The sequence below is a fragment of the Lipotes vexillifer genome, unplaced genomic scaffold (assembly GCF_000442215.2).
Source record: "Lipotes vexillifer unplaced genomic scaffold, Lipotes_vexillifer_v1.1 scaffold242, whole genome shotgun sequence".
NCBI lineage: Eukaryota > Metazoa > Chordata > Mammalia > Artiodactyla > Lipotidae > Lipotes > Lipotes vexillifer.
The window spans coordinates 1,801,138-1,812,772 of record NW_006771376.1 but is presented as its reverse complement, the minus strand read 5'-3'; the positions used below and the strand labels follow the sequence as shown (position 1 = coordinate 1,812,772).

The following is an 11,635-nucleotide window of genomic DNA, read 5'->3' as shown; positions in this document are numbered from 1 at the left end:
ATAGAAGACTCAGGAAAAGGAAAATAAATGAGGATTAAGGAAGCCAGCATATCCTCTAAGTAATTCTATGCTGCTTGCTTCTAGATATCTCTTCAGGTCATAAGTTAGGTACTTAAGCTGTGAGCCAAAAGCTTTTTTGTGAAGGCTTTCTTCTGTGCTCTTTAGGAAATAGCCAATCTTTGGAGTGAATTATCCTTTCTTTTCTTTTCTTTTCTTTTTTTTTTTTTAAAAAAACTGTTACTGGTGTAAGAAGCCCATTTGAAGCCCTGGCCTTCGATCTGTTGAAGAGCTAATGAACCTGGGAATTAATTCTAAAAGCCTTTATCTGGATTAATACTAGCTTGAGAGACTTCAGTATAGTGATTCCATCTGCTTGAGTAGAAATGAGACAGAAGATGACCTAATCCTGGCTTGACCGTTGACTTAACCTGGTTTGAGGCTTACAGTTTGTTCTTGAGTAATAATGTCAAGCCTCACACTGATCGTGGGTCATGTGGTTTGCACTAATAGCACTCATAGCTTTATTCTGACATGAAAGCATTTTTTCATGGCAGTAGCACAGCCCGTTCCTATGCTGTGGATCTGAACAAGGTAATGTTCTGTAATGAAACTCAAGCCAGTTGCTTCTTTTAAACAGTAGTTGTCCTGTTTAACCTGTCTTGAATGAATCCATCACACTTTAGGTAAATGGAAATGGACTCAGCTTTTGCTCTCAGCCTTTTTCCCCCTATATTTTACAAAGAGGTAACTAAATGTCAAAGACAAAGAGTTCTTGTTGTAATTTTTTTTCATTTCAGTGAACTTTTTATTGAAGTGCAAAACATAGACAGAAAAGTATACACACCCGAATTGTGTAGCTCAGCGAATTTTTACAAAGCGAACACACCTGATAACCAGCACCCTGATCAAGAAACAGAACATAACCAGTAGCCCCATCGTGCCACAGTCTTGATTGCCAGCGCTGGAGATCAGAGTTGCCTGTTTTTGAGCTTTATGTAAATGGGTCTTATTTTAGTAAACTAAAGGCGGAGTCCTTTCACCTTTCCTTGTGCACACTGCTAGTTGCCAGACGTCTCTGTAACAACTGATAAGATTCCAGCTGGTGGTTGAAGTGATTCATATGCAGGAAGTACAAATCATTTAATGTAATTTGTGAAGTACAATATTGGGAATCCATTTTTAAACAAAAGGACTTTGACAAATGCAGATCACTTCATTATTCATAGAGGATTTAATTTGCACTCCTCTTTTTCTGTTCCCGAGAGGTTTCCTAGTGCTAGAGTATGGTTCCATCTGCCTTTTCTCCTCAGCCCTTGATGCTCCGTTGAAAGAGCTGTATGAGCAGGCGACCCGTGTGAGGGATGCTCTTTGTAGGCTGCGAGAGCAGGTTCCTCTCTTAGCAGGGGAGCCAAGAACGTTTTGACGAAACTTCTTCCCTGGGATATTTTGCTCTCCTGACACGCATAGCCAGGCCATACTGTAAATAAGTGTTTTTCAGGCACGGTCAGTTGGAGTGTTAGAAGCCGCTGTTGAAGTTGCAGAGTCACTCTCCTTTAATAGACGGTGCTGGGGGTTGTAGCCACCTTTCAGACCTCATCTCTCTGCAGCAGACTAAACACCTAGATGTGTTCTGTTAAGTGCTCTTTAGTCCAGCTGTGGGATTTGCTCTGCCTTCTCTTCAGATCTTTTCTTAGCAGGGTAAGGCCTCATCTCTCCCATCTCTCCCACAGTGGACGTTGATGTAGAAGATTATTACCCAGCTTTCCTGGATATGGTGCGGAGCCTGCTGGATGGCAACATAGACTCTTCACAGTATGAAGATTCGCTAAGAGAGATGTTTACCATTCACGCCTACATTGCCTTTACCATGGACAAACTCATCCAGAGCATTGTCAGACAGGTGAGGGCATGGCGGAGGCTAGGGTTGGTGAGGGAGAAAGTCTACAGATGGATTCAGGAAAGAGAAAAGGCAAGATTTCTGTTGGGAAAGCAAAGTCAGTTTCCTCATATAATGATGTTTATGAACGCATGGTTCTGTAGAGGGGAGGGAGAGGTTAATGTGATGTGATGTCGGATTTCTCCTGTTAACAGAGTGGGAGTACTTCAGCCATGTGGTTGACTCCTTTGCTTTGCTCAGCGTGCCCTGGGAGTATGAGCCTACCTGAGACCTGATGTTTTACCCCCAGCACTGGTCCTGACCCCCTGCCCTACCCTCCCAGCTCTTACGTCGGGTGCCAGGTGTGAGCTCAGTTTCCTCTTCTTTAGGTGTTGGTAATTCTATGGACTTTCCTTATTTAACATTTGAAGTTCTTTTTACAGGAAGGGTTTCATACAACATCTTTTATAATACTCTGTCCACCTCACTATCTGAGATTCCCTCTGAGTTCGATTTGTAGTTGGTTTTCTGGTTTATTCTTGTGGCACCCTGGAAGTTTGTAAATATGTTGTTCTTTACAACAATAATTTTATTGCAAATAACATGTAATAGGTTTCCATTCCATTGCCTTTAGTTCTGAACTTTTGAAGGGATCAGAGTCTGTTGATAGTGCACCACTTTCTTTAAAGTGAAAACTTTTTTTTTTTTTTTTTTGCGGTACGCGGGCCTCTCACTGTTGTGGCCCGGCCCGTTGGGAGCACAGGCTCTGGATGTGCAGGCTCAGTGGCCATGGCTCACGGGCCTAGCCGCTCCACGGCACGTGGGATCTTTCCAGACCGGGGCGCGATCCTGTGTCCCCTGCATCGGCAGGCGGACTCTCAACCACTGCGCCACCAGGGAAGCCCGAAGTGAAAACTTTTAAAAACACAATTCTAATTCTAGAGTCCACACCACTACTATGGAAAGAAAAGCTTGTTCAGTGTTTTCCTCGGATAAAATATGGAATCCTTCGCAAAGTACTCATGCTTTTACCTTGAATTTAGAAGGATGCATGGCTCTGCACCCCTCTCACAGGATCTACTCAGAGTCAAGGAATGTTGCTTCACATAACTGAATCTTGGCATCTTCACAAAAGTTGTCAGGCAGAGAGCTGAAAGTTGAAGTGGTTATTAGGCCTTCCCTTAAGGTGTCTTAATGGTGATGGACAGAAATCTTTACATGTATACAGTCAGCTATGGTCATAATTTTTGAGAGACTAATGCCTGTTAATGTCCCCTAGATTTACATAAAAGACTTCAGTTACCATGTGCTTATGTTTCTGTTTACAAGTTTGCTGTTGCTACAGCTAGAAGTAAAGTCTTTCATACTACCAGTACAACTTTAAAAATCTAATACAACAATCTTATTTATTTTTTTATAAGCCCAAGATTGTTTTTTTTTGTTTTGTTTTTTGTTTTTTTTTTCTGTACGTGGGCCTCTCACCGTTGTGGCCTCTCCCATTGCGGAGCACAGGCTCCAGATGTGCAGGCTCAGCAGCCATGGCTCACGGGCCCAGCTGCTCTGAGGCATGTGGGATCTTCCCAGACCGGGGCACGAACCCGTGTCCCCTGCATCGGCAGGTGGACTCTCAACCACTGCGCCACCAGGGAAGCCCCCAACGTTGGTTTTTTTAAACAATAGATATAATTAGTCCATTTACTAGAAGCACCTGGTTATGATTTTGAGTCAATAATACGTAAGGTCCAATCTTTTTTTATGGAGACAAGTTTTATCCAGAAATCTGAATCCCGTGTTTTCAAAATACGTTTATGCTCCTCAGCTTAACTCCTGAATTGGAGGCATAACATTTCTTACCCTCCTTATCTCCTTTGCTGTTCTCCTAGAGTTCATTGCTGACTGGAGGTGGAACATATATTTCAAGGTCAAACCATATATTTATCTTACTTTTCTAGACTAGTTTAAGAGGGGTTTGTCTTAAGATTACAATAGGCAGTCTCACAGACATCTGGTGTGGGACTCAAAATATGGCCAGACCATCTAGGGGTTATACTGGGGAGGTTTCTTTTTTTCCCTCTCCTGCATGCCTCCTTTCTGGACATCTCCCCCATCCTCATGCTTCTCTCTTCAGATGAACACTCAGCACGTACTCAAGGCTTCTCCAGCACCTGAGGCTTTCACTTGCCATGGCAGTGCCTCTGGCCCTGGCATTACCAACCTTTCCATTCAGGTGCTCCTCTGTAAAAAGTCTACCAGACACACTCATTGTGTCATTTCAATTTAGCAGGAGAGAGAATCTAACCTGCCTACTGTGGGGTTGAGAGTTGCCTAGTTGTCCCTGGATTTATAATGCTGCCCTTTCCAAAGACTAGAAGGGGCCAGATATCCAAGGAGAGGGTGTGGATAGGGAGTCGGTGACGTGGTCTCCTTTTACAGGAAGGTATAAAGAAGAAGTATCTACATGATAGAGACCATGCTTTGGACATGCACTGCTTTTTTTTCTCTCTTAAACACTGTATTTTAAGCCTTCCCCCATATTATCGAGTTATCATAAGCATTATTTTAATGGTCACATTAAAAGCTGTTGTATAGACTAACTGTAATTTAACCATCTCCAGTTGCTGGCCTTTCTACCACCATCAGGTCACTCACCCTTCTGACCTTGCACCTTGTCCATTTATCTACAGATACACATACTTGTCATTTAAGAGTTTTTTAAATGTTAAAAATAAGTAGTTGTCATAGTTACTAGCACTTCAAAAAGAGTGTATCTTCCTAAAAATAGAATGGCTTAGTGGTTATGAGAATTTTAAAGTAAAATAGACAAATTGATACTGCAATTAACATTTTGCTTTCTTATATCTGTTTTTCACATTCTCTGGCATTTTAATGGGTAAAGTTTCATTTGAGAGAATTTTTATTTCACAGTAGATATATCATCATGACCTATGAGAATAGAATCTCTGAAAGATTCAACTTTCTAGTCATCAGATAGTTTAATAAGATAGTTTCAGAAGTTACCAGTAGTCAGTCGTGATTAACCTGTGTTGAAAATGAGTTAATTTACCTACAATTTTAAATACTGTACTTTTATTATCAGATGTCGAAAAATAGGGGGTGTGTTTGAAAGAATATTAGTCCTAACTCAGCTCCTTCAGCTGAGCACCCATGACAGATTAATTCAGTAACAACTTCCTCAGTGCCTATTGAGTTTCAGACTTTGTACTAGGGCTGTGAATGTAGACATGGATCTTGCTTTCATGGTTTTCCGAAGTCCCTCTCCTCACCTTAGCACACATGAGTTTTCTTATCTAACATGTAAATTTGTCTCATATATCAATATAGTAGGGTACCCTTCTCCAGCCTGCTTCCCAGGGTAGTTGTGTGGATCAACTGAGAATATGTATGAAAGGAAATTGTAAATGGTAAAGAAGTGCCATAAAATTAGGAAGCCATGGAAATTTTCTTTCATGTAAAAAAAATTTTTTTAAGTTCCTTAGAACTTTAAATAAGCAGCACATTAACCTGAGTTGCTTATGGTTTTGCTTTTAAATATATATGAACATTTTATTCATGGACCAGAGATATGGTTGAAGATTTTGGCTTGGTTATTCTCCAAGATAATTCTAAAATTATCAACCAGAAAACCCTTTTTTTTTTTCTTTTTGCGGTACGCGGGCCTCTCACTGTTTTGGCCTCTTCCGTTGTGGAGCAGGGGCTCCGGACACGCAGGCTCATCGGCCATGGCTCACGGGCCCAGCCGCTCCGCGGCATCTGGGATCTTCCCAGACCAAGACACGAACCTGTGTCCCTTGCATCGGCAGGCGGACTCTCAACCACTGCACCACCAGGGAGGCCCTGGAAAAACCTTTTTGAGCTGAGTGATTGGAACCACCAAAGGGAGGCTGAGTGTATGACAGGGAGAACTATATTTTTGGTTCCCTGATGACTTGCCTTTGCTTGATTCCAGCTGCAGCACATCGTGAGTGATGAGATCTGTGTACAAGTGACTGACCTGTACCTGGCGGAAAACAATAATGGGGCCACTGGAGGCCAGCTGAATACGCAGACCTCAAGGAGCCTCCTGGAGTCAACATATCAGCGGAAGGCTGAGCAGCTCATGTCAGATGAGAATTGCTTTAAGGTGAGAGGTACTCAGGTAGTCAGGGACCATGCTGATGACAGTGTGAGCTGCTGGGGCTCTCTCCACCTGAAGTCAAAGCCATACCAGGGTACTTTGACCCAGTGATTCCACTCCTAGACCTCCTTGGAGAGCCTGTGAACTCACTGGAAGAAATGCAAAAAACATGGAAAAGTAAAGTCTCTTGTGGGTAGTCTGTTTCTTGCCTTTTAAAAAAATTAGCTCTTACATATGATTTTTATAATCTCGTATTCTTCGCTGAACATTTATTTGGATATTAAATGCTTCGTAAATATTATTGTTTAAAAGTGTAATCCATGGTTGTTGTAGAAAAAATAGGAAATGCAGAGAAAAGAAAAACTAGTCACCTACAGTTCTTCCCAGAAATAATCATCGATGGCATTTCTAAACTTTTCTATGCTAATATATATTTTGAAAAAGATTATACTGGGCAAAATGTTCTGGGCAAAATGTTCGTTCAATTAGCAACACCTCTGGGTCTTCAGCATCTTTTTATAACTATTTGATATTTAATTTTATAGAAAATTATGCCTGTCTAGTTGGGCATTTAGGTTGTTTCCGGTTTTCCACCATTATAATAGCTAATTAGAAAAGCAAATAGCTGGAAACAGTCTAGGTGTCCAACCCTTTACGGGAATGGTTAATGACAGCCTATTGTGTGAATGCTGGATGGCATATTTTGCAGCTCTTAAAAGTTAATTATAAATTATAAAAATACTGAAACAAATAAAGGACACAAAATTATGTGTGTTATGATTGCATCTATGTAATAAACGTGTAGTTGAACAAAGCCTGTATGTATTAATGTAAGGACAGGTTTAGGTGGCCCAGAATAAGGTTTGTAGTTGGCCTAGCAGAGAGAGCTAAGCTAAATAAAAGTTTGACCTTGGTGGGCATGTTCCATGTACTTTAATGATCTGACCCTCAAATTGTTCACTTAGTTGTCTGCTTCTACTTTCAGCTATTTCTTTAGTTTCTGATCTATCACCTGTACTGTTGGCTTAATTTAGAATCAAAGACCTGGAAATGAGTTTTCTAGTTCAGTCACAGATCTAATGTTCTACTATCTGAGGACTTTCCCACTGCAGAAGAGATTTCCTAAGCCTTTCAGAGTTTTAAATCTATAAATGTTTATTATGAGTTTAGTGGGTGTTTACTTTCATGGTGGACAGAATTATCATCCCCATCTACAATGAGTTAACAGTGTATTAAATTGTGTGGTGAGGGCCTGTGAAGGAATGGGTAGACTCACCCTGTAGATAAGAATAGTTGTCAGAATAGCAGAGGGAATATAGCAGGAACAGAAGGCTTGGTAATGAGGAATATCGTGTCATCACAGTGACCTTTTTCTTTCAAATGTTTACATAGAGAATAAAAGTCCATAGTATTAGCATTAAGCTAAGAATAAGCAGCCCTTCAAATCCCCTGCCCAGCCCCACCTCTCGCCTCCTCTCCCTTCATTTTTTTTCTATGCATATTCTACAGTGCTTTTTAAAAATCAGGCATGTTTAGCTCTCTGTGTATCCATTTAGACCCTTTTCTGTGCATTTGCATATATTGACACATAGATGTTTATATAGAAATTAATGATTAGATTTAGATTGGATTAGATAGCGTATTTTACATCTGGCTTTTTTTTTTTTTTTACTTAATGTCTTAGAATTTGCTCTATTTTGGTTTATATAGATCCAGCTCATTTTTTCAACTGCTGTGTCATACATAATAGTATGAATGTACCATAGTTTTTTGTGGGTTTTTTCGTTTGTTTTGGGGGGTTTTTATTTTTTGGCTATGCCACATGGCCTGTGGGATATTAGTTCCCCCACCAGGGATGGAACCTGGGCCCCCAGCAGTGAAAGCGCCAAGTCCTTAACCACTGGACTGCCGGGGAATTCCCTGTGCCATAGTTTTTAAAAAAATCATTGCCTCATGGGTAAATGTTTTAAACTATTTCCATTTTTTACTATCTCAAATAGTGCTTCATTGAACTGCATTTTGTTGTATCCTTGCGTGCACGTGGTAGTGTTTGTTTAGGGTAGAGGCAGAGAAATGAAATTACTAGGTTAAATGGTATACATATTTTAAAATTTAAACTTTAATGGATATTCCCATTTCACTCTCCAAAGTGACTGGCTATACCAGTGTGCACTTTGATAAGAGCATTTATTTCCCCATTCTTAGTCAACACTTAGTATTATCAAACTTATTTTTGCCAATTAGATGGTTAGAAAAATATTTTAATTCACATTTCCCTGTTTGCTACTGTTTCCTGTTTTTCTCTTCTGTGTATTGCCTACTCGTATCCTTCACCTTTTGCAGGGGAGAGGGGTTGTAGTTTTGTTTTGTTTTTTTTTGCAGTACGCGGGCCTCTCACTGTTGTGGCCTCTCCCGTTGTGGAGCACAGGCTCCGGACACGCAGGCTCAGTGGCCATGACTCACGGGCCCAGCCGCTCCACAGCATGTGGGATCTTCTTGCACTAGGGCACGAACCCGTGTCCCCTGCATCGGCAGGCGGACTCTCAACCACTGCGCCACCAGGGAAGCCCTGTAGTTCTTTTTATGTACTTTTTCAAATATGATTTTCCTTGTCATGATTTCTCTGAAATTGATTGGTCTTCCTCTATGTCCTGTCCTTCAGTGCTCAGCTGAGTGTCACTTCAGTGAAGTGAAATCTTTCTCATCTCACTGAGGGGGGATAACATATTGCGCATGTTTCTAGAGTAGTACCTTCATAGTTATTTTGTTGTAATGTAAATATAGCTATTTGTATCCCTTTTCCTTCACTAAATTGAGCTCCTCCAAGCAAGAAACCATGTTCTCTTCTGTGTGTGCCTCTGCCTAATAAATGGCAAACATTCAGTGACTATGTCTTAGTTGAATGAAGCCTAGGAGATTGGCAGAGGAGGCATGGAGAGGAGGTGGGGGCGTCCAAATGGTAGAGGATCTTCACAGCCATAACTAAGGAAAAGGTATGAATTTTGTTGTGGTTGGCGAGCAGTGAAGCTTTTTTTTTTTTTTTTTTTCTTGCGTTATGCGGGCCTCTCACCGCCGCGGCCCCTCCCATTTGCGGAGCACAGGCTCCGGACGCGCAGGCCCAGCGGCCATGGCTCACGGGCCCAGCCGCTCCGCGGCATGTGGGATCTTCCCGAAACGGGGCACGAACCCGCGTCTCCTGCATCCGCAGGCGGACTCTCAAGCACTGCGCCACCAGGGAAGCCCCAGTGAAGCAATTTTAAGGACTAAATATTCCACTGGATTTGAGCTTTCAGGAAGATTAGTAACACTGAGTAAGGAGGAGGGGAGGAATCAGAGTCATGTTTACAACTGGAGGCAGTTACCAAATTTGGGTGATGGATGTGGGCAATCTAATAATAAAGTTAGTCAAGACTTGGAGAGTGGTTGCAGAGGTCAGAGAGTTGGGGTGAACACGTGGTAAAGGACCTAACAAGACAGGTGTCAGGCGAGGAGCCTGTTGGGATGAAACTGAGTTCAGTTTTAGGCATGGAGAGGAGACTTATCTTCTCAATATTACTTTGAAGAGTGGTTTCTTTACAGCAGTGGGGCAAATCTTGACACTCTAGGTTATTCATCCTAAATCCAGGGGGGTTTAGCAAACTCCTAGGAGCAGTTTTTTTCAAATCTGTTTTGGAAGTAACTATGTTTGTATGTGTGTGTGTTATGTTTTTGTTACTTTTAAAATTTTACTAGCAAATAGGAATTCTTCTTCTCCAGAAGAACTGTGAACCAGAACTGGTTTCTGGTCCTGTTTGCTTACTCACTAGCTGTGTGGCCTTGAGAAATCAGAACTTTCTGAATTTTAGGTTTTTCCCTATGTAAAATGAAGAATGTTGAAATAAATGATTCTCAAGCTTTCTTCTAATCGCTGATCTTCACCATGTGATTCCTATAGTGATCTGGTCTGCAGCGAGCCCTTAGGATAAGTGCATTGAGAATCCTGGGATTCCAAAAGGAGAGATCTGTGTGCCATCGCCATTTGATACTTCTTTTGTGCAAAATGTGACTTGGTTTTGCCTCTATCGGTGTACTGCATTTAAATATGAGTTTTTTAAAAAATCATACAAATAGTATTAGCAGAACTCAGTTTCAAATATGATTGGTACCGTTGCGGCAGATCACTTCTTATGTTGATGTTTTGTGTTCCTTACCTCATGGTATGTGTGATTTCTTGGGTAGTCTTTATTGTGGTGGAAATGTGATTGCTGTTTTCTGTTTGTTGTTTTCCATTTCACTTTGGTATGAGAAGTTTCCTTTTTTTTTTTTTTTTTTTTTTTTTTTCCATTTTTTTGTGGTTCACGGGCCTCTCACTGCTGTGGCCTCTCCCGTTGCGGAGCACAGGCTCCGGACGCGCAGGCCCAGCGGCCGTGGCTCACGGGCCCAGCCGCTCCGCGGCATGTGGGATCTTCCCGGACCGGGGCACGACCCCGTGTCCCCTGCATCGGCAGGCGGACTCTCAACCACTGCGCCACCAGGGAAGCCCCCCCCCCCTTTTTTTTTTTTTAAACACTGTAGGCTTGTTTACATCTTTGTATCAAGTCCCATAAATGGGATTATCAAGTGAAATGGCATTGACATTTTATGGTTCTGACTTTTGAGCACTCTGTCTGATATTACTGTTTTAGTTAATTCAAGAAGTAAGAAACATGACATGGTGCTTCTTGCTCTAACATTTCATTTTGCTGGCAGCAAGATTGGACCTTTGCCTTTTTATCACCTGCTAAGCTTTTGAGTTATCTTCCTCATCTCTTCAATTGGAGCAAAATTTTTTTTATAACTTTATTGCCTCCCCACCTCTCAACCCTTGAGAATCTAGTTACAGCTTTGGAGATGGTCTTTTGTTGACATTCAGGTTTCCTATTTGCAGCTTATGTTCATTCAGAGCCAAGGCCAGGTTCAGCTGACCATCGAGCTTTTGGACACGGAAGAGGAGAACTCGGATGACCCTGTAGAAGCAGAGGTATGGATGAGTATACTGCAGAAACTGGGGAGAGTCTGCCCAGTGACTGTCTTCTAGAAGCCCAGCCAGCGTTAGCCTGTTTAAGGGTCAGGACCTGATGCTTAAAGTACAGGTCATTTCAGCCATATCTTCAGCTGAAGAAAAGGACTGCCTGGTAGTAAGATATTTAGGATTGATGGCAGTCTCATCTAGCTTTCAGGAAAGCCCTCTCCTCTGAGGAAATCTCATGGTTGGCAGCTTTCTTGTTTTTCTCCTAAAGCACAAGAAACAACAAATGAGGTGCCATCTGCCCAGTATCATCTTGACCCTTTGTGTCATGTTTACCTTTTATTGGGATAGATGGAGCCGGGAGTTCTCAACCCCACGGGGTAGACAGAGTGAGTTGGTTATCATAGTTGGGTCTAGCAGGTAATATTAATGAGAAATGCAAGCCACATGTATGTATGGTGCTGAGGGCATATGGAGGGGAGGAGACTGTTGTTTTATGGGAATATTGGCTCATGGTTGCCAAATCTTAAATTTTTTTTAAAAGAGATGCCAGAAATTTAGATTTTGATGTGAAAGATACTGATTTTCAGACATTTGCCACTATACATTTTGTTCTTTAACAAAACCCTCTGTAGGG

The 11,635-nt window shown here is 41.7% G+C and overlaps 1 protein-coding gene across 1 annotated transcript in view; it reads left to right on the top strand.

The window, feature by feature from the left end:
• Positions 1-11,635, top strand: part of SIN3A (SIN3 transcription regulator family member A) — a 64,460-nt gene that overhangs the window by 43,529 nt on the left and 9,296 nt on the right. Inside the window, exons 16-18 of the mRNA XM_007446703.1 lie at positions 1,731-1,900; positions 5,844-6,017; positions 10,918-11,010. Of these exons, the coding sequence (XP_007446765.1) occupies positions 1,731-1,900; positions 5,844-6,017; positions 10,918-11,010 (437 nt within the window). The remainder of the gene's footprint in view (positions 1-1,730; positions 1,901-5,843; positions 6,018-10,917; positions 11,011-11,635) is intronic.